The 23,549-nt window shown below is 40.1% G+C and overlaps 2 protein-coding genes across 2 annotated transcripts; one reads left to right on the top strand and one right to left on the bottom strand.

Annotated features, from left to right (window-relative positions):
• Nucleotides 1-7,151: 7,151 nt before the first annotated feature.
• On the top strand, nucleotides 7,152-20,545 carry adgrf3a (adhesion G protein-coupled receptor F3a). Its single transcript, XM_036542163.1, has 14 exons — nucleotides 7,152-7,254; nucleotides 8,239-8,391; nucleotides 8,732-8,835; nucleotides 9,683-9,741; nucleotides 9,853-9,980; nucleotides 11,742-11,939; nucleotides 13,653-13,874; nucleotides 14,355-14,510; nucleotides 16,437-16,627; nucleotides 16,788-16,985; nucleotides 17,684-19,021; nucleotides 19,152-19,193; nucleotides 19,326-19,358; nucleotides 19,583-20,545. The coding sequence occupies exons 2-14, from the start codon at nucleotides 8,346-8,348 to the stop codon at nucleotides 19,640-19,642; spliced, it is 2,775 nt and encodes a 924-aa protein (XP_036398056.1). The 5' UTR covers nucleotides 7,152-7,254; nucleotides 8,239-8,345; the 3' UTR covers nucleotides 19,643-20,545.
• A 1,487-nt stretch (nucleotides 20,546-22,032) lies between these two features.
• Nucleotides 22,033-23,549, bottom strand: LOC118786464 (ankyrin repeat domain-containing protein 66). Its single transcript, XM_036541521.1, has 3 exons — nucleotides 23,348-23,549; nucleotides 22,681-22,909; nucleotides 22,033-22,294 (listed from the first exon to the last, which is right to left on the bottom strand). The coding sequence occupies exons 1-3, from the start codon at nucleotides 23,484-23,486 to the stop codon at nucleotides 22,060-22,062; spliced, it is 603 nt and encodes a 200-aa protein (XP_036397414.1). The 5' UTR covers nucleotides 23,487-23,549; the 3' UTR covers nucleotides 22,033-22,059.

Below are 23,549 nucleotides of genomic sequence, written 5' to 3'. Positions count from 1 at the left end.
AACCTTGCCGAATAGAGGCAACCCCCATGTAAAGTGAACCAATTAGGACTGATTTTAGAGTTTCCAAACTATTATTCTGCTATTAAAATAATTAGTGACCAGCGTGCATGCAGGCACTCATACATGAATTTACTCTCACTCTCTCTCTCACACACATACACACACACACACACACACACATTACCAAGTGAAACCAGCCACACAGACCTCATACAGGCAATGGAGATTCAATGCAAAATAAAATAAATGTAAATTCACTGTTAATCTGCATAAAGGCAGCCAAAAGAAAACTTAAGGAAATGAACAGCCAAAAGGCACTGAGCTGCAGAATTCCAGAAGTCAAGCAACCAGCTGTGAATCAGCCTGACATCAATGATCGCTTTCACTGTCAGAACACTTTGCATGACATCCACTCCTTTGCTTCCGTTTCTGATGGTTTTTTGACTCCTTCACTAAATGTTGCAGATGCTTTTGCTCAAAATCTTTTTACTGTGAGGCGTTCCATGCACTACTGTATACATATTACTTAATGTATATCTTTAGAATTTCCCTTTAGCATAGTCTGTCACCACTGACCAGGTGAAAGTTATATATGTCAATTAATTCGGTGTGTTACATTTGGAATGTGTATTTGGTATTTTGTTTCAAGATAAAATGGATATTTCAAAATACATTACCTGTGGCTACGTTCTTAGGCAATATGATCTGTACATGGTGAATATATTTTGCAATAAATGTCATTTCTGAATACATAGTTTAGTACATACATACAATTACATGTATGAAAATGGCAATGTTTTTTATCCAGTTTTTTCCAGTATGTGCAATTTGTTGACACGTACTGAAAGCACATTCCATAGGACTGAGTCTTAAAGTTGTTAAATATTTTTGTGAGGGTCATGGAATAACTCTTTGGGAAGTAGCTCTCTCTCAAAAATATCTTTGTTTCCATGATGTAACAAGTACAATTTGCTAAAGGAAAATCTAAAGGAAACAGAATATCAATTGGTCAGAAAACAGTGGAAACAATAATAACAACAATACTGAAGCAATTGTAATAATGAATAACAATAACCAATATAACACTGATAACAATATTACTCTTTAAGAATTGTATACCTTTGTTTCCATGACAAGACTATGGACTATATAAATAAATAAACATCTATTTATCTAACCTGCAGCAAACACACCACAGCCAAATGCAAAGTGAGCAAGGTTCCTCATTTGTTCATTTGAAAACCAAATCTCTGGACCTGAAAAATAAAATGCAGCTGCTGACATGGAAGGCATTTTTATTGCCCTTGCTTGCAATAGGCTGTACTTTAAGGTAAATAAAAGGTTGCAAAAGTTATTCTTAATTTTTTCTGTCAAAAACCATGTACCAATACTATATGATATATTATTCCACTTTCCTCTCAAGAAAAGACTATTCATTCTTGGCCATCTAGGATATTTTTATTCACTCAGCATGCCTGATTTAAACAGAATTACATAATTTTGCACAGAGTCATTGAAACATGATATATATGGGATATATATGGGTTAAGTGTCAAAAGCTGCTTATCATATTCTATGTTTTCAAGGCATGTGGTTAAATTTCAGTTAAGTCATTTTCATACTACGTATGCAACAGGTGCACTGCAATACAGCCAAACAGTTTGATACACATCACCTACAAGGACATGACAAGAGGTATTAAGCAGCTGATGTCACTTTGTTTTATCCTGCTTTGTAGCAGTGTTTTTCCAGTGCATTTCATGGAAAATATGTACTGACAATGTTTTCCACCATGGACAGTAACTCTGTTCTTGCTGATGAATGCTTGTGGTTTTATGTTTTAATTAATGTTTTAAAAATTAATTTAATTAAATAATTTTTATGGTGCTGATGTTGCACAGAAATCTCTGAACAACCCACATGATGGTTTGAGAGGTTTTATAATGTTACAGGCTTAAGAATGCTGTGGAAGTCTGCTTCTAAAACAACTGAATGCCATATTTCATTATTATATTTTGTTTTAAACACACATGCTTAAAATTCTTTCCAAAATTTTTTTTAAATTAAAAATGGCTATTTTAAAGAATCTAAAATATAATTTTCATTTGTTTAACACTTTTTTGGTCACTGAATAATTCCATTTGTGTTATTTCATAGTTTTGATGTCTTTACCATTGCTCTAAAATGTGGAAAATAGTAAAAATAAAGAAAGCATTGGCATGTCCAAACTTTTGACTGGTACTGTATATAGTATATATAATGCACATTGCTTTTGCCCTGAACTTCAAATAACGCAGGTGAAGCATTGATAAAAGATGACCTAACATGTCGAGCATTTTGGTTTCATTACTTTTACTCCAATTTTCAGCATAAAAAGAAAGAAAGAGAGTGCCGTAGCACGATGTGGGATAGCTCATCTAGCTTAGTGTCTGCACAGTTAGTGCTGAATGAGATGATGAATTAAAGGGGCAAAAGGCTGACTGATCTGTTTTTCAGCTGAGGGACAAGTAAAAGTATATTGTTGTTCAATTGAATTTAGGCCTTGGTTGAATTCAGCCAGGCTACACTGACTAGGGAGATAGTTCAGAAAAGGAGCATAACCCAGATGTGGGAAGAACCTATGAACAACAAGCCTTTGATAGAAGCAGTAATCTGATGTATCAGCTCGTGAACATGGCATTCGTAAAGGCCTGATTGTAATGTTCACTGGTAGGTCAGCACGCGGCCGCAGATTAGATCATCGGTCTGTTACGTCATTTCAAGTATGAAGAGCTGTTTACTGTCTCAGAACAATAGCAACATTATCTGTGACTTCACCTGTCAATTTGAGCTTTTGAAACTGGCTTTATAAGAAGTGTGTTGATTTTGTCAGCGGATGATGCTTGCTGTTGCAGCTGCTGGTAGAAGTGGTTGTGGGTAGTGGTGTTTGATGCAACGGTTGTTGGCTGTAGTGATGGCGGTTTTTGTTATGATTGCATTTTTGTTTCTGTTGTTGTTATCTCAAGGGCTCTAAAGCCTGTTAGCCACTGTTATCGCTGGCTTCTGACTATTGTTATGACGGTCATCGGGACAATGGTGTAGCATAGCGGTAAGGAGCAGGACTTGTAACCAAGAGGTTGCTAGTTCGAATCGCCACTGGGGCACTGCTGGTGTACCCTCGGGGCTAGATATTTAACCCACAATTGCCTCAGTAAATATCCAGCTGTATAAATGGATATAATTGTAAAAACCAGTAATTAATGTAAGTTGGTCTGCATAAGAGCCTCTGGTAAATGACAATAATGTAACGTAATAATGATTGGTCTTAGGAACACATTAATCCTCAGGGGAGCATGAGAGTGTACAACCGGCACCGTGCTTAAATGCTAGTGATAATTACAGCGCTCTCGATTTCCAAATTCTGGCCTCAGCTGCAATGATCCAACAGAAAACCTCACCTGAGGGAAGACACACACATATTCTCGCAATCTGTACTACATAAGAAAAATTTTCACCTCAGTTGGTCAAGTATGCATGCAAAACTGCAAGTGTGAAAGGTGAGTATGAGGTGTTTCCAGTAATGACAGCACAAAGAGGCTGTTATGCCTGATATTGCTGTTGCAAATATAAATTTGCATTCATGACTCCCATCATATGCCCATTCTGTCAAAACAGGCCTTATCAGCAGCCAGCATGGTCTAAAATCAGCCCATTGTAAGAGATTGGCAGCCCCAACTGCAGAGAAAATTTCAAAACATTCACATGCCAAACTACATTTTTGGTTATTGAGACAATAAGTGAAATCACATTTATACAATGAATTCATGCATTGAGGTGTTTTGCTCATTTTTCACTGTTTGCGTAGCGATGACTTATTCAGCATTCAGGTTTAATTCTCATGGGGTAGGGCACTGCTGTTGTACCCTTGGGAGATGCACTTAAGAAGCTTCAGTAAATGTCCAGAGGAACAAATGTGATAAGCTATGCAAGTCACGGATAGGCCAACTGCTAGCCCTGTAAAAATGTGATATATTTGGGTGAATAATGTGTACAGTTTTAATAACCCTGTACCATGTGTAGGTAAAGGGGGATATCAAACAGCGTCAAGTAAATTGGAGTATGCTGTATATGCAGTGTCTACATAACCAGGCCTGCTTTCAGTTCCAGCAGGCCTCTAGGAAGTAAATTTGGCTGAGCTGTTACTTAATGGCAGCTATGAATTTGATATCATTTGATATACTCTCTCAGAAATACTCTCTCTCAGAAATACTACACAAAGTCCTCTTCAATGCCAGAAAAGTAAGCAGCAGGTCAGCGTGGGAAGAGTAAGAAAGAAAATGCGGAGGACAGGTTAGAGAGCAAATGAGAAGGTAGGGAGAGGAGCCTTGTCGTCAAGTTAAGTTTTCATGTTTACTGAAACATATTTGTCATTCAAATTAGGATGGAAAACCACAAGGCCAGAGGCTGCGGGCAAGGTTGACTCACCCTGACCAGAGGGCCGAACACCATATCTGTTATGCAAACGGCGGAGAAAGTACAGCACAGTTTTCAGGAAAGGCATTTGCCTGCTGTTTGCTCAGGTCCGCCCAGGTTCAGAAGTGCACTCTCGCCGCTGACCCCTGACCCCACCCACCCCGGCTAACATTCGGCACACCTTCATCCCAGCAGCCCTTCACTTCCAGGGACTCTCTTCTCCATAACAGCCCGTCAAAGAATGGATTAAGTCCTCCAGCTCACTCTCTGAGACAGCAACACAGGGATGCTATGGTGGATGTCATGAGAACCAGGTCAGTTATTTTGCATTACTATGTGGGTTTTCAAATGGACAGAGGACCAAATGTCCGAATTTTGGGATCAGTGTCCACATTATAACGTGGCTTTAAATTGTCAGGATTATAGTGGATTTGGGGTGCAAATGAAACATCTGAGAACAGGTTGCATGGAGGATGAGTGATATTCATTATTTATATCAATAATTGAGCACCTTTTGTCTTCACTCCAAAGCAAACGTTGCATAAGTAACTTTTTCCTCACCAACTGTAGCTAGTCTTGTGCCAATGTCTGGCATTGGGTGTGTCCGGGTGTATAACAAAAAGCTTGTGTGTGATATTTTTCGGTCTAAGGAAAAAACTGAAGGTGTCACCTGATTATGAAAACATTAGTCAATCTATTTCATATTACTTTGCCTTACAGTGCTTTTAAATACACACTATAGCATCCTTGCTGTTTGGGCATGTTTTCGTGTGTTTTTATTCTTTGGGTTTTCTCCAGTCATTTGAAATTAAGAATGGTCTACAATGTATATACTGTCGCAATGGTATTTTTATTTTAGGTCAGTTTAAGTCACTCATAGGTCATGTTTATTTGTTGAACAGGCAAGATCTGAGTTTGACATTGATTGGTTCAACTCTAGATGTCCATTTAAATGCACACAAAGAAATTTCGTTAACTCTTTATAAGAAAGCTGTAACACCACTTAATTTCAGGTCCTTGTTACTTCTGTCTGTTTCTGTCAGATGAGCCTCACATTATGGGATAGTTCTAGTAATGTCAGTTTACTATTTCACCGTTTTTATATTTGACCATATTATTATATAATATGGTGTGGTATAGTTATTATAATATTGTCCTGCTGTATAAAGGGATGACATTGTAAGCCACTCTGAAAAAGAGTAATAAATATTGTAATTAACATTTACCCTGAGCTACAAAGGGCAGACAAAATTGCATGGTATGAAAATCATCAGATCTGCAATGCACAGAAGCCTTTGTGCGTCAATCCACCTTGTGTGCCTCGTTTTATGATGGCACAAGGCAGCATTCTGGAGATACAGAATTTGAATTTACTGTATGTGATAAGCAAAGAACAGTTGCGGACCTGTAAAAATAGGTAATCAGGAGTTCATAGGCTCTGCCCTCAACATGATTAAACACCACAGCTTCCTGTCCCAGAAAATGGTGGGGTGATTAACTGCCACTAATGATGGCTTCTTTGTGTGAGGAATTTCGGATATAATAATGTCAAAGCACAAGGTCCCTCAAGCCAATTTCGCTCTCTTTCTCACCCCCCCCCGCTTTTTTTTGGTCTGTATTTCTCAGGAACAGAATGAAGGCTCTTACAGTGATGGTTCTCTGGTTTCTTGGATTATTTTCCAAGCAGGTTAGATAACACTTTTTAGATAACAATTTTTCATTTGTGAAAAATTAAGACAAATGATTGTAAACACAAATTAGCTGAAAATGCTAAATATTACCTTCCTCTCAATCACTTTTGCTGATTATCTTATATTTGTTTTCTTTTTGATTTGTTCAGGTCACTGAAGCTGGTGAGTTCACATCACGCGTGTCAAAAACAACAAATTCGTGTATACACAAAAATTTGCATTGAGTTTGTATTCATTTTGTTGCAAACTTCTAAAGGTATACTTATTTCAGTTTATTTTCTATTTTTTGTCACTCATCACTGTCATGAATGTCACGTCAATGTCATATTTATGTTTAGTGTATGGCATATAATTTAATCTCATGACTGTTTGAGGTTTTCTGGAAGAATGTTTTGTCTTATGGTTTAAAAACATGGTGGAAAAACCCTCAGGCTCTCTATCTAGACTTCCTGCTTCCAGCTTTATCACCTTATCTCCTTAACAAATGAGTTTTAGCAATTGGCGCAGAGATCAATCTAACATGTTGTGCTAATGAAAAAAATGTATCATTTTCTTAACTTTTTAAACCATCATAGCCTTAAATATGACAGATCAAGAAGCACATTAAAATAGGATTAAATAGCCCTCTGAGTGTCAATAGGAGACTGAGATGAGCTGAGGACTGGAGTCCAACAGTTTTTAACGTTACATTTCAGCTAGTATCCAACATCCACCTGTACATCAGGTGAGGTGGCATCCAGGTAATTACAATTAGCAAGTGTGGCAAACATGCAGTTATTTAGAGGGCATGCTTTGAGCTGTGCAGTTTTGGCAGTTTTCAGATTTGGCATATTTCACTTGACACACGAAAAATATTGCTTGCAGACTCTTCTGTTAAATTTTTAATGGGTATGAATAAGTTTGGAGGCCATTGTATATATTCATACATATACGTAGGCCACTGACTATACTTATTCATTGTCCCATACAGTGTCATACAGCTCGTACTATGCTGAGCTCAAGCTGGAGTCCCTTGCAGTGCCAAACGTTACTGAATTGCTTCAGGTGTTGGAACTGCTTGTGCAGGTGGATTCATCTGCAGTGACTGTTTCCTCTGTCAACATCACAACTGGTAAAGCCAGAATATTTCCTAATACCATTTACTGCACCAACTTATCAATACAAAAATATGAAATATTACTTGTCAGTTAACATTATCTACTAATTATACTGTATTCAGTTTATTGGGATGGCTATCCTAAATATAATTTTTATTATTTTATTTAGCAAATGCTGATGTAAAGACCATGTTTCACTCTTATTTGCATTTTACATCATTATATATTCTCCCCAGTGATGAGTGTGTAAAAAGTATGAATGTTAACATTAATTAAAATAATTCATAAGTTAAAATGATTGTACAGATTCCACTCCAGCATTACTTAATTTAAATAAAACATCAATCACAGCTAACAAAGACCTAGGAGCCACAGCTGTGCAACAAATTTGGTTAGATCATGCACAACTGCAGAAGTTGTTGCAGTGAGACAAGTCCAATATCCTATTAGCGGTTCCCAAAAGAGCTGCCTCAGAGGGAAAAGCATAAAAATGCATTATCACATTATACACCAGCCAAAATGAAAAACAATATATATTACTTAATTTCTTTATTATTTAAGTCTTTATTTTAGTCATTTAAATTATATATTTAATATATATATTTAAATTATATGCTGTAGATTTGGAGCCATAACTAGCTGTCACAGTGCCCTGTCACCACAACTACCTACTTACCTATCTACCTACTTTATGATACTACTCATGAGGTACTGTAGTTTATTATCTCATTATCTAATGATCGAGTTTGTGAATCACTAATTTTACAGCAGTGTTACTGGAATAACCCAGACATAAGCATGCACCGGAACCCGAAAATAGCATGACACCATGAAACCCAAAAAAAAGCCAGGATTCATCAGCCGTCTCCCCCTCGACATCCTTTTGGTGAACGACACCTGTTTGTCCCCCCCCCCTTGTTTGTGGCATTAGATGTGAGTAGTCAATCCCTTTTTATACTGGATTCCACAAAGACCTCTTTGTGCGTTTTTGTCCACAGCATGCAATGTCACTGACAGAACAACCTGCAGCTGCAGTGATGGTTACATCTGGAGTAACGTGGTGTGCAATACACTTCCTGACTGCTGCAACCAAGCCTCCTGCACAATGAACAACTCAACCTCCACACCCATGTGTCTACCCCAGTCAAGAGGTGCTGTGTGGACGTGCTGCACGACACTAAAAAGCAGAATAGCTATAAATTTGAGGAGAAACAATCTGTTTCATCTTCTTATTGCTGTGGTGGTACTGATCATCATTATCGTCATCATCTCATTAAGACAAACCAGGTTTTCTGTTGTTTCTCTTCCATTAAGTGCCACATGAGGATGCTTACTACTTTTTTCTGAAAATGTTTTGATGAATGCAAGTCCCTCTGGATATTGGTCGTCATGAGGCATGCAGATGTGTGATGGCTTAACTTAATATAATGAGATGCCCCACGTACATGCAGCCATGTTTTCTCCTTCTAACTCAGATTTTTCTTTTTTCAGTCACTGTCATTGGGTCGCTGACGTTGAATCGTGCCTACACCCAGGGCCTGGCAGATAGCACCTCCCCAGAATTTGTAGCCCTGGCCAAGAATCTGTCTGAAACTGTATGTAAAAGCTAACAATGCATCTGTATGGAGAAGCACAATCAGAAAAAGTGTCACATCTACACCAAAACTGTACTGATTGCTTTATAAAATCGAATTTACAATTCTGACGGCATTAGAGTTCTAAAAAACATTACTCTCATGGTTACATATTGTTTCTTTGATTTTTATTGGACATAGTACCCCTCCCCCCCAATCCCCTGTGTTACTCCAGAAATGCATGGACCCACATGTAACAGGCTATTGATTCCATTATGAAATTTTATTTATTTATTTATTTATTGCATTTCTTCCCTTTTTGCCCACAACACTTTCAAAGTCAGCGATTATGCATTTAAACTCATTGAATCTGCATCGGAGTGCAGGGCGAAATGCGTGCAATCCTCTGATACACATTCATGCCTACTGCAACTATATTTCACACTACAAGTCCAACAGTGCACCAGGAGGCAAATGTCATTGAACGATAGGCACTTCCTCCTGACGCTGTATGAGTAGCTCACAGACACTCGTCTGAGTCACAAGGTGTCAAGAGTGGAGTGACAAGAGGGACAGGCAGACCCACCCACACTTACCGTCAGCAGAGCAAAACCAATTCGTTCTGCTGATGTGGGCTGCCAGTCATTGTTGGCAAAGGGCACAGCTGGTTTCAAACGTTAGCTGTAGGGCCCAGCCTTTGCAAGAAACACACACTTTTACAGTCTGAGCCACTTTGGAGCCGACAAAATTTTATTTTAAACAAATGCACCGTTACAGTAAGTGTTTTTAATGTGTGTTCTTAGGTCCTAACAGCATAACTGGTATAATCAGAATGTACTACAATATGTGAGTCCTTGTTTTCTTTTAGATGAAAAAATCTTTCAGTGAATTGAGTGGCTTCGATTCCCTGGTGATCACTCATTTCAGGTAAATACGAAAAGATTATCCAGATAAATTACGTTTTATTTTTTATGAGTAGCTAATAAGGTAGCTGATAACTTTATTTTTCCTCTGCTTTTATTTCAAAATGAACACAAGGCAAGGGAGTGTTATTGCTGAATTTGAAATGACAGTGAACGCTAATTTTGACACCACCACACTTGCCGAGAAAACTGCAGCTCTACAGACAGACAACAAAGATTACAACTTCACCCTGGAAACAATAGGTAAAAATCTACCTCTATATTTTGTTGTCACCTTTAACAGTATTTCCATTCACGTCCTAACTATTATTATTGCTACTATTGCTGTTTTTATTGTTGGGCCCGGCACCGGTGTGTTGGAACCCAATTGTTTTTGTCTCCGTTCTTCTTTTTTTTGCCATTTTGGAGAAAAATAGCTATGAAGATTCCAAACGATGCAAACTTTTTAACGCAACATGGCAGGATGGCGGAGGGCTATGACTTGCACGCCCACAGTGGAGATTACTCCAACTGGCTGCATCCGTGTCAGCTGAAGCTGTGATCTTCGAACAAGCATAACCTGGAGTTACCCTAACAATATGGCCATGTGCTCCAGGTCGTACAAACTGGGGTGCTTCTTTAACAAATAGACCCCAATCCTCATAAATTTGGATTCTTCATATCTGACTGCACACAGAAAATACTGCAAAATTTGTTTTTTTTTTGAAAAATGTGGTTTCTACAGGAAATTCAACATCATATGGACATTGCATCAATGACATCAATAGTGTTTTTAAATACGTTATCCAGGATATTTAAAGTCTATCACCTTCTGAACCAATTGTCCATTCTTAACAAAATTATGTTTTCAGAATCCTTGTACAGTTATTTACCATAGGGATATAAAGAAAGGCAAAAAAACAATACAGCCTCCACAAGGCAGTGAAATAGCAGCATTGTCTTTCTCCTTCAAGTTAGATATAAATGAGCATGACTTCGAAACTGATAGAGTGATTTTGACAAAACTTTGCTGGACTGGAAAGGATCATAGGGTAAATTCCCATTGCAAAGAGCCTGTGTGCCAGTGGGGCGCTATATAAAATGAATTGAATGTGTAACTTTTATACAGGCTTAATTCTTATTTTAGATAGAGTTATGAAATTTTTTATCTGTCCTTCAATGGCACAAATATGCCATCTTGGCTCGCCGCCATTTTGAATTTTTTCAAACTCTACATCCTCTTTAACAACATTAGTAAACTGAACTAGATTTGATACAGTGCATCTATGTACCAATATTCACAACAAGTGATCAAAACAAAGTCAACATGGCCACCTCAAGCCCATCAAAATGGTGCCTAGTCATGCAAATGTGATAATGGGCTTTCTCAACCATTGACCACTCCGAAATAAACTCACATCTAGCTGCTTGTTATTATGTTTAATGTAGTACAGCAACAACAGTAATCAACACCATCTTTTTTTACACAGTCGTACTGTCAGTCCGAGAGTGAGATACACTAACACTGAGATAAAACTGGGTCCAAAAATGGAAAATAAAACAACCTCAAAATAGACACAATGAACAGGAATTTCTGAATAGGGTTAGCTCATGAATCAAATCACAAAAGAAAAGAGAATAATTAATTCTGTTCACGCAAGAGACATCAGATTGTGTTGCAGTAAATGAATGACATTGTAATGATTTCAGCAAGTGTAATTCCTTATTCACTGCTATTTCTCAGCCAGGGCCAAAGTGATGGCTTATTTAGAAATACCATACCCCCGTCTTACATTTTCCTGACAGATAAGATACCTGGGATCAACATAATTTTCTTTACTTAAATTTCAATCGTACTGTTATTACATGTATAAATTGTCCTGATTATAACCCCCCCCCCCCACACACACACACACACACACACACACACAGCACCACCACAATTTTTTAAAATGCATTTTTGTGTAATACTGGTAAAAAAAAAAAAAAAAAAAAAAAAGTATCACGTACGTTTTTTTTAAACAGGAATTGTGAAAATGAAAATACCAGCAACACCAGTGTGTTACAACAAGTCGGTGACAATCGAGTGCGAGTTCAACGAGCAGCCTGAGACAGATGGCTCCTGGAGGCTCAACAGCACCGAGATTGTAAATGGAACCGAGGTGGGAATCCAATCGCAGGGCAAAATACTCACCATTGCAAGTACATCAAGAATCTGGACAGGTATGTAATAAGTAACACCCCAGCTTTTCTAGCTTTGAGTTAGGGATTGATCTAACAAGTGTTTTTTCACCAACCTGGAGTAGCAAATTTAAGCAAATTTTGCATTTAATTGATTTTCATTCTTTACCCAACAGTAGTTATGCTATAAAAGGCTATTACCGTGCAGTCCATTGTACATCGTATGTACATGTCAAGGCACAGGCACGGACTCAAACGCGGACCAGGCGTATTCAGGTTCCAAGCAGCTTTATTAGAATCGCAGGGCAGAACAGGCAGGGTCAAAAACCAGGCAGGCAGTCCAAGGCAGAGCAAAACAGGAGCAGGGATCAAAACCGGAACAGGCAGACAGATTAGGCAACCAAGGCAGGATGGCAGGCAGGGACAAGGTAGGCAGTCAGGCAGGAGTCAGCACAGGTTCAACAACACCAGACGCAACAGAGGAAACACTGAGACAAACTGGCAACGAGACAGAGACAAGGGATATAGGGCTGTGCTGACGAGGAGATGGGATGCAGGTGGGCAGGCAGGCAGGGGGAGGTGATCAGGATATCAGGTGGGCGGGGACAGGGCGGAGAGTGGGGCAGGGCAGGAACTCATAGGAACTGTAAACAAAAGCACAAGGACGACACTGACAGACAGGGAGAACACAAAAACAACGGCTAGGGGGCCAAAGTACTGACAGTACAAGTCAAGGATAGATGCAGGCCTTGGTCTTGCTGGCATGGAAACCATAAGTACCTTCCTGGTGAAATGCACACTTTTTCCCATGCTATTTTACTATCTTCTTTAGACTCAGTGAAGGAGATGCGTGCAGGTACGGTATCAGTCACGCCTGGCTGATTACTCATCAGCCCCAAGGTTAGCTGCATTCTGGGCTGTCCTTAAATGCAGTTATGAAATCGTTCAGCCCAAGTGCCTTGATTGGAAGAATAAGGTGTTTCCATTCCTTTGTGAACATACAAAACACAGCTAAAAATACTGAAGTTCTTCAAGCAAGGAAATAAGTTGCACACGTCAACCGTGTGAATATTGTGTCATTGTTGAATTTTCATTATTATACATTTTTGTCAAGTGAAATGTACAGTTTAAACAACTTTATGTTGGTAGTGTTAAAAAGAAACACGTCTGTCCATTCATTACAAACAATGGAAGTGAAAAGTTTTTACTCAGACCCCCTTGGGTACAGCTCATAGTTAATTGTACCTGTGTGCTCTGTTCTTTTACACACCTTACCATCTCATAATACAGAACTGTGTGTGAAGCCCTAGCGACAGCGGTGGCAACAGCGCGAGCAAATCAGAAAGGGTGCACAAACATCCGAAACTTTTCTCCCGTCTGAACTCGCTAAAATGCGGCCTCCAGAGGCCTAGCCTTTGTGAAAAGAGCTGTGGGAAATTCTATTCTATTCCTTCTAGCAGTGTCCAAATGGGAATTGAACCTGCGTCCTTTAGCCATGAGCCCTGCTCCTTACCAAACATCAGTGGGGGTCACAGCCCACCATTCACAAGAGCAACACTGGCCTACATTGAACTGAAAATTACATTGTACTGCAACAGGTTTCAGCACATATTTCAGGGATGGAGATCAGGTACTCTGTGCAGGGAATGTCAAAAGCCCAAGGCGTGTTCAGCTATCTTTAATTCACAGGAGTTTGCACTGTGTGTTTCTGCAGTATTTTCATGACGTGAGCTCAATTTTCTCTCTTTACTCTAGGCACCTACGAATGTATCTTTGTGAAAGAGAAGATCATTCACAAAGCCAGTGGAAATTTGGATATAGCACTCTTGCCAGAAGATGTTGACACAACCCTGTCTCCACAATTCCCGGACTGTACCGCTGAACCCAAACCCGTGATCCCTGTCCAAATCACATACTCCATTGCGAATAGTACAGAACCCTACCGTGTGAAGAGCAACCAAGTTGAAATTAAAGGAGGTAAGATAACTCCATTACCTGTCAGCATACATTTAATGAAAATCATTGTCCATTTCTTTTCCACTTTATAAACCTGCAATTCTTTTTCGATGAAGCACCTTACAATTAAGTGCATCAGGTAAATTTCCTCACAAAAAAGTGATATACTTCAAAAAATCTCATCCAAGTAATATATTTGCATATAAATTTATTGTGTATCTGTTAGAAAACATACTGCTTTAACTGAGTAATATATTACCGTGTCTTTATGTCATTTTTGAAAATTTGTGCTTTTACTGTGGAATATATTTTGATATTATGTATATTCTAAAATGCAATCTACAATTCACCCAAAAAGTCTGTATAAGAGAGCGGTGTCAGTAATTTGCTTTGTATACTGTATATGCTGACGGTTGATGTTTGGCTGATATATACTAATGCATACTCTTTGGCTGGAACATATATATGTAATAGTGATTTAAATCTTTGTTTCCTTCCTAGTTCCCAATGGCAATCGCATCATTTACCAAATATCGACTACGATTGATTGCAAGTTTTACTCAACGGAACCAGATGCCAAAACAACAATTTCTTTAGCTTTCGAAAACCGATTGAACCAAACTAAAAGCATAGATGTCCTAATACCTATCATAACCAGTAAGTGTTTCTTTAACAATAATAATAATAATAATAATAATCTCATATGTATAGATACACACATACACTACATATAAATATATATTAAAGCTTATACGGGGCAGACTGACATATTGCCGTGCACCTGTAAGAGTAATGTACTGAAAATGTACTGTAAACGCTGCCATTCACTTAGCACCTACATTTGGCTGTTGAATGGTTACATTAATTACCTGTTCTCCATTTATACAGTTGGATATTTTCTGAAGTGATTCAGGTGAAGCAATTTGCTCAGGGGTTATAACAGCAGTGCCCCACCAGGCAACTGAACACCGTGAAAAGGAGAAGTTTGAGGCACTATAGGGCAAACTTTGCCTACACACTTATTAGAAGCTCACGTACGCTTACATTATATTACATTACATTACATGCATTTAGCAGACGCTGTTATCCAGAGCAATTTCCATCACAATAGAACATAAGTGTATCCATTCAATTTAAACAAGCAACAGTGTCAGACCCGGGTAACAACACTCCTAGACCAGTGAGTGTGAGCATAACACTACTGTGTGAGCCCTACTACAAGTTAACTTGTGCAACCTGACAAAAGTCAAGTATACTATGATACAACAGTCCCTAAAAAAAAAACATAATACATCATAATACTATACATAAAATTAACAGCAAATGCAAGAAGTAGCAGGTGTCAGGGGGTAGGGATAGAAGTGGAACCAAGATGCAGTCTGAAGAGGTGGGTCTTCAGTCTGCATAGGAAGATGGCCAGTGATTCTGCTGTCCTGACCCCCGTGGGGAGTTCATGAGGGACTAGGACAGGCAGGGATCATGTCTGAGAAGAGCAACCCCGTCGGGTCGGGGCATTCAGTTGCCCTGTAGATGCAGAGCACAGCGATCTTGAGAGAATATAGGGTTTGAAGAGGGGTCATAGGTATGAGGAGGTTTTCCCATTCACTGTCCTGTATGCCAGCACCAAGGTTTTGAACTTGATGCAAGCGATAACATGAAGCCAGTGAGGTGAGGTGAGGAGGGGAGTAACTTGACTATGTTTAGGGAGATTGTAGACAAGTTGTACAGCTGCATTTTGGATTAGTTGTAGAGGTTTGAATGCACATGCAGTATATTGACGCCATTGCACGTAGACCCTTACCACAGATGTGCAGACTGACCTGTGAAACACTGGCATATGAAATGCTCACACACACACACACACACAAATATAAAGTATGTTTCATACGTGTGTGCCCATGTGTCTTTCATACAAGACATTTCATATGTATGACTGACAGAGACACTTTGCAAGTGAAATTCCTTCCGGATAAACTGAAATCTTGTTGCTGCATGCATCTCTGAGGTAGCAGGGGGTGGGGTCAGGGCAGCTGTCCATGTGTGATCCTCAAGGACCCCCTAGAGAGGCTTTACCGTCGTCATTTCCGCTTCGCGGAATGTGCGTGTGTGTGTTTCATGTGAACATACGAGGGCTGCCTACACCGCTGTGCAAGCAAGACAAGTGAATCTGTTCAAGGCTAAAATTTGAATGATGGCACCATGGTGGCGCCTCGCAGAAGAGTTGGCCGCCCCATGGCAAACTCCTGTTACAACCTCAGACCGCAGGCTTTAGCACTGATGAACACGAAGGCGGAGAGCGCATTCAAAGTGTGGTCATGTCATGAATATCGCAGTGTGTGTAGCACAGCAGAAAGGAGCAGGGCTCGCAACCAAAATGTTGCTGGTTGGATCCCCTACTGGGGCACTGCTGCTGTACCCTTGTGCAAGGTGCTTAACCCAGCATTGCCTCAGCAAATATCCAGCTGTATAAATGCATAATACGTAAAAACTGTGACCAATGTAAGTTGCTCTGGATAAGAGCATCTGCTACATGACAGTAATGTAATGTAATGTAGTGGATAACTTGAGCTGTCTTCCATTCAGAGGATTTTTGTGAAAAAGACGGTGACTGGCCCAGAGCAAAGCCAGGCTACAATGCGACTCTGCAATGCACGGGTGGAAGCGTTGGGAAAAAAACGAGAGAGTGTGCGAACACCTCTGGAGGAGTGAACTACAAGTCTGAACAATCTTTCTGTGTCTATCAAGAACTACACTCCATTCTCCAAGAGGCACTGGTGAGGCTGTTTTGATACCCCTCCCACTGAATGATTTTACTGTGACATCTTCTAGGAAAAAAGCATTACTGTAAAATATTATTTGCTATTTCACACCACCACTATACCGTACAGTGTACATTTTTGTGACATTTTCCCTTTTTTTAAATTTCATTTTCAGAACATTCAGAGAGGACTTGGATCGATTCAAGCAAACGCGAAGCAAATTTTCAATCGCATGATAAACACTACCAGTAAGACCAAAGAAATTAAAACATACGCAAATATAAATGCAAGTGTGGATATTTTCTCTGTCATTCGTGATGTTGCAGAGCGTTCACAAAATGAGTCAAAACCAATACAAGTGGATGCATTAAGTGTAAGTATTTTTTAAATTTGTTTAACATATTAAACAAATTTACAACCGATAAAATAACCCTCACTAAAGCAACCCATTTGAAAGTTAGGGGTCATAATTTGGAGATTGTGAGGGTAAGAGGTGATATGATCAGCGTTTTATCTAAAAACAACAACAACAACAACAACATAGGATTTAAAAACAGCCCCTTCTTAAAAACAAAGGAAAATATTCATTTATTTAGGAGTACAGTTTCTAGTAGCCCAAAAAGCAGTGGAATACAAGGTGCTGTAAGACCGCTCCAGCCATCTGATTTACACTGCACTCTGCCCACAGGATTTTTCCAGCTTGGTTCCTCACACATCGAAAAGGAAGTGTAATTCCTGCGGTATAAACTATAAACTGCACTAGTCGGTGACTACTGACAGATAGAGGCAGGGGCCAGATGGGGCCAGGCAGAAATAATGTGCCAACCTAAAGGGACCCAGACAACAAATCAAAAAAGCCTAACCTGTGAAGTCAGATGTCAGGAAAATATAATTTTGACATTAAGAAGGGTTACATGGAAAATCAGATCAATATTGACCATTACAAAAATCTAACTTGTGCTGTGAGACATAGGTTATCGCTCTGAAACAGTTCTATTTTTGCCAATTTCCACAGTTTTGTTAGTAAAAATTTGCCGGAAGCATGCTGAATTAATATTTTTCCTCCTCTAGGATGCTTTACACTCAGCCAGCAATCTCCTGGATGCAACTCTGCTTGAGGCATGGGAACCACAATCTGAGGGACAGGATTACAAACTGCCAGCTAAATATCTTCAGTCTGTTGAGGGTCTTGCTGTCTATACAGATGGCAGTGTCATAAATAAAATAAGTTTCCCTAATGTAGACTTCAAAGGCTGCAACTCTACAGACTGTAACAACACTGTGTTCAACGTGTCCGTCGAGCTGTCAGGCACAAAAGGAGGTGTGAAAATACTGGGGTTTCAGTCTCTTGCTAATCTCTTAAAAAACGAATCAAGAGACAGTGATCGTAACTCCAGTAGCATTGTGGTGTCAGCCACGCTGGACGAACCCAATCAGACTAGCGTGATCACAATGGATTTCCAGCTGAACAGAGTGAGACCTCAGCATCATGAAATATATTGCGTATTTTGGAACTTTACTTTGAGCGACTGGTCCAGCAATGGCTGTTCCTGGGAAAAAACAGGGGACATACCTGACCAAGCCATTTGTAAATGCGAACACTTGACCTCGTTCTCAACGCTCATGGCCAAAAATCCTGTGAAACTCGCATTCTTGGATGAAATGACGTACGTGGGCTTGGGGGTCTCAATTTGCTCCCTCATTATCTGCCTGGTAATAGAGTTCCTTGTGTGGAATTCTGTTGTCAAGTCAAACGTGGCACACTTTCGGCACACAGCACTAGTCAACATCTCTCTCTGCCTGCTTATGGCAGACATTATGTTTTTAGCCTCTGCCTTCCCTGACAAACTCAAAGGTCAATGGTGTCTGATTTCAGTGGTGATAAAACATTTTTGCTACTTGTCCATGTTTTTCTGGATGTTGTGTCTGAGCATAATGCTTCTGCACCAACTAATTTTTGTCTTCCACCAACTGGGAAAGAAAAAGTACCTTATTTTCTCTATGTGTCTTGGGTACCTCTGTCCTGCAGTCATAGTGGCCGTCACGTACTTGTTGTATGACACTGGCTCTGAAGGAAAATACTACGACAAGGCATCTTGTTGGTTACTGTACGAAGGAACTCTGAAAGGATCGATCTTCGCTTTCATTTTACCTGTTGGGACAATCGTTTTCATTAATGTGTTTTCCTTGGTGGTGGTCATCATGAAGCTACTGAGGCCGTCAGTGTCAGAGGGAAGTGCGTTCGATGAAAAGGAAACAGTCAAGAGCATTCTGAAAGCAGTGATCTTCCTGACCCCCATATTTGGAATAACGTGGCTTCTCGGTTTTGGGGTGCTGATCCTTGATCTCACAAATGGTACTTTTCCTGTGTTTGTTAATTATGCGTTTACACTCGTCAATTCTTTTCAGGTATGTTCCAGCCATTGTTTTTTTTTTAAAATGTTGTTTTAGTGTTTATGTTGTTTTAGATTCCTGCCTGATACAATAACTTGAAAGGAAGCACAATTAATGTTTTTTTTTTGTTTTTACTCAATTCCAGGGCCTTTTAATTTTGCTGACTGGATGTATTGGAGAGAAAAAGGTACTTTGCTTTTACCATTCGTCTGATGAAACTTATCAGTGCAGCTGTAGGGTGACCGCACAAAACGCACATTTTCATTTTGTTTAACTGCAATGACTTGACTATAACATGACTATTGTCCTTTTTCAACAGGTTCGAGATGCACTGCTGAAATATGTGACAGTGGTAAGTTTTCAACAATCCAAATGGTTTATTACACTATTTAATTGTAAAAAAAAAAAAAACTGTAATCTTTCTCTTCAATCCACCAAGTTTAATGCAGAATGCTTTATTGGAATGATATGGGTTACATGTGATGTACACATTGCAAGGCTTAGAATATATATAATATATTTATGTGTAATATAAAGTGAAAAAGAACTCCCTTTCATTTCCTTTTCCTTTAGCAGGCGAAATCACCCAGAAGTGATGTATCCACAAAATTTACCTCCTCCGTTGTCAAGAAATGATGCCTTCACCCAACTTGAAGGTTCGCTCTGTCACACTGCTTTAACACTCCACATCAAGGATGCTCTTAAGCAGCTTGCCCCAGTGCCAAACTTCATAGAGAATACAGAGAACTGGACAATTCCCTGTGCTGGTGTTATGACTTTTCTATGTAAACACACAAGAAGGTTCTTGTAATAGCTATCGTACAACAAAGATTTAAATTCCACTCGCTAAAAACACCATTGTTTAAATCAGACAAAAGCAAACATGAATGTGAACGAAGGCGATTGTGTGTTTAGTTATTGACTTAAATTAGCAATCGAATGTCACCTAATCTGCAACATCCGTGCCATCTCAGAGATCATTTACTCACGATATGATTTCTCCTCATTCTTTTCAACCTCGTTCTTTGGGGACAGAAGACATGTGAAATCAATGGATAGAATTTGGTTGAATGAATTGTAATTTATGTGCTATAATTTGACTTTGTGAGGACACCTCTGTCAGGCTGAGTATTCCAGATTGTGTCACACGCACCAGCCTGCCAGTTGCCAGTTCCTGTTTTGACTGTCTAATATACAACAGTTTGACTGTATAATACTAGTTCTACAGCTACTACACACAATGTAAATAGGAATACAGGTGGATGCTCACATTGTTTTGTAGAATATATGCACTGTCGTCTTTTCTCTGTGTTCACTCACAAAAAGCATAGTTTAAAGTGGTTTACTGGTTATGAAAAACAAAATAGTTGCCGTGTATGTTACGTTGAGTTTATGCTGATCAGTACATGTTTATTGAACATGATTTTGGAACCTTAATTATAATTACCATGATTTGCTGTCTGTAGCAGGGCCACCTTGGATTGGATTTGCCTTCAAAATCCAACTAAATTTGCTGGTGTAATAAGTAATATGATTAAATAAATGATTTACACATTTCATTTGTTCTGAGTGCTTTGTTCAAATGGATTACTTTTATAACCGTACCTTTTTTTTTTTTTGCAAAAAATTAAATTTGGTGAGAAGCATCAGAGCTTGCTCCTTGAGCTAGACAGACGCCGTCATGAGACTGAACCCTTGGGGGCAAATCACTAAACCCACAATTGCCATTGTATGAATGGATTCATTTATAACTTATGCAAGTTTCCCTAGATAAGATTGTCTACTAAGTAACAATAATGTTATGTAAAAGTTGAGGCGAAATAACTTGATCCAGAACATCAAACATGTATACACATACATGTTGAGGTCACATACACTGGATTGAGATCTGGAAAGTTGCAGACACTGTTTTTTTTGCCCATTTCTTTGTAGATTTGGATGAATGCTTTAGGTCATTGTCATTCTCCATTTTCAGGCCTTCTTTGTAGAGGCAATCAAGCTTTTTGCCCAAATGTCCGGGTACATACTGAAGTCCATGACTCTCTCTGTCCATCAAGGGCAGGACACATAAAAGCATAACAACCCAAAAGCATGATAGACACACTGCCATTATTTCACAGCGGAAATGGAAATACCTCAACATGCAGTACACACACAAAGGCTTAAATGGCTTGGTGTCAAATCAAAGCCTGCTAAAGCTCTCGTGCCTTTAAAGGCTGTACGGTGATGGTGCATACATTATCATCGATCAGTGAAACATAATCCACTGATGTCTGCACTTTCCTTTCACATCAGCCGTTGGATGAGGACATGCAATAACTGAAATGTGAAGATAAATCAGGTGGCCGTTTTCTTTGCTGCAAGTGCCAGCGCCAGTTTGATACCCATGTCCTCCTTTGCATCAAATTTCACACCAGAGAAAACTTTCCAAACAATCTACAGAGGGCAAGGCATTAAGCCATACATACTGTACATAAGCATTCAGTTTAATTTCCTGTTGTAATGACAGGGTATTGGAAGAAATGTAGCTGAACTTAAATGATGGGTCTTTTTCTGTTGAACCATAAACCATACAATCATCAAAGAGTATGCAGTATATCAAAACAAAGCAACACTGATGATAAACCCACTCGTGTTCTATAAGGTAATATATTTTAATTAAGTAATACTGGCATGTAGCAGATGCTCTTATCCACAGCGACTTACATCAGTTTTTTTAACAATGTTATCCATTGGTATAGCTGGATATTTACTAAAGCAATTGTGGGTTAAGTACCTTGCCCAAGGATACAGCAGCAGTGCCCGAGCGGGGAATAAAACCGGCAACCTTTCAATTACAAGTCCTGCTCCTTAACCACCATGCTACACTGCCGCCAGTGTATCATGTTGACAAATGGTGTCCTCTGAAACAGTAAGTATGAAAATGACGTTTAGCACGTGTGACTTTAAGATGTAAAGAAAAGAAAAAGGAAATCCCAGTGTTGCATTTCCAAACTGAAAATCCCAATCTGCGAAGGGAAAATGTGGCGTTTGTGTTTACATTTGTACATCTGCTATTGTTTTGGTGCCTGAGCTCTTGAAAGGAGCGCTCTGGAGTTTGCGCTCACGTTAGCTGCCTGCAGTTTAACTGTTTTTTTGGGAGAGGCTGTTTTATCCTTCTTGTCGCCTTGCCCCCGCCTGTTCTGCTCGATTTCTTTCTGCTGCTCCTCCCACTCTTCGTCCGTGTCGTCCAGGGCCACGCCCCGGAGCCGGGCCAGCCGCCGGAACTCCCTGCACTCCACCTCTGCCCTGCAACACACGGAAACGTGGGTCAGCAGAGCCGCTCTACGAGGAACACCCACGCTGATCCAGGATCAGACGCTAGGGGCCAATGGCACACGCACGGCGATGCTGCCCACGCCTCGCACGCCAAGTAGCCAAGTACACACTGCACCTCCCAGAGATGTCAGGCTCTGGTTTAGACTGAAGGTCCTGCCTCTGCCTTGCCAAACCTAAAAGGACTCAGTAAAGGGGTCATGTTCTTTATCATTCATTAAGGGGTGTGTGTGTGTGTGTTGGAGGAGTTTCTTAATACATTTTTAAATGAACCAGAAAAGGGGGCAATACATCTGAAGAGACATGAAAGTGCACTTTTTAAGCTGAGCCGAAAAGAGGCGGGGCTGCTTGCATCTCACGTCTGGAGGAACTCCACGCAGTCGCGGTGGCCATAGACATCAGCAATCCTCACGGGCCTGTCCCCGCAGCAGTCCTCCTTGTCCATGGGGGCGTGGAGGGAGTGCAGCAGGCGGAGTACCCCGAGCCGGCCCGACTCGGCCGCGAAGTGTGCCGGCGTCCAGCCCGAGTCCGTCCTCAGACAGGTCCGGGCCCCGTTCTCCACCAGCAGCCTCACCACGTCCGTCCGCCCTGCGCAAAGCGAGATGACCACGTTCGGACAGCGGACAGGGAGAGAAGGCCCTTTGTGACTACTCCTCTCATGTGATTCGAATTTTAACACAAAACCGTGAGAGCTTTCTGTGTGCTGGTGTGTATGTCCCTCCCATTTTCACACTAACAGGGAAAATGGGAAGGTGATGAGCCAGCTCGGAGCTCAACTCTCAGGTCAGACGCTCTTGCTGCAACTTTGATCAAACAACAAATGAAAATGTATGATATTCCATCTCTGGGTGCTGGAGTGGTGATATAAAAATATTTATCAATATATAAATATAAGGTTTCATCCAACCAACAAGAAGAGAATTATAGTGATAAACTGAGAAATGACCAAAGCCTGTGCAATGAGTTCTGCAGAATATGGCAAAAAGGCCATAACTCTGTCACTGATGGCTATTACACCATTTTCACCTTTCGCTGCTGCCCAGTGCAGCGGTGTCTTGCAGTTCCAATCAATGTCTTTTTGGTTTGGGTTACACTTATTCTTTTTCACAATCTCTTCCACCACGTCATAGTCTCCAGCCGCAGCGGCCTGGTGAAGTTCGGTCATGGCCGTCTTCGTGAAAACGCAGCCAACGCGGCTAGCCGTGATAAAACCATGACAATCAATAAT

The sequence above is a fragment of the Megalops cyprinoides genome, chromosome 12 (genome assembly GCF_013368585.1).
Source record: "Megalops cyprinoides isolate fMegCyp1 chromosome 12, fMegCyp1.pri, whole genome shotgun sequence".
In the NCBI taxonomy this organism is placed as follows: Eukaryota; Metazoa; Chordata; class Actinopteri; order Elopiformes; family Megalopidae; genus Megalops; species Megalops cyprinoides.
Note: the sequence above shows the minus strand (reverse complement) of the source record. Positions and strands in the feature narration are given on the sequence as shown.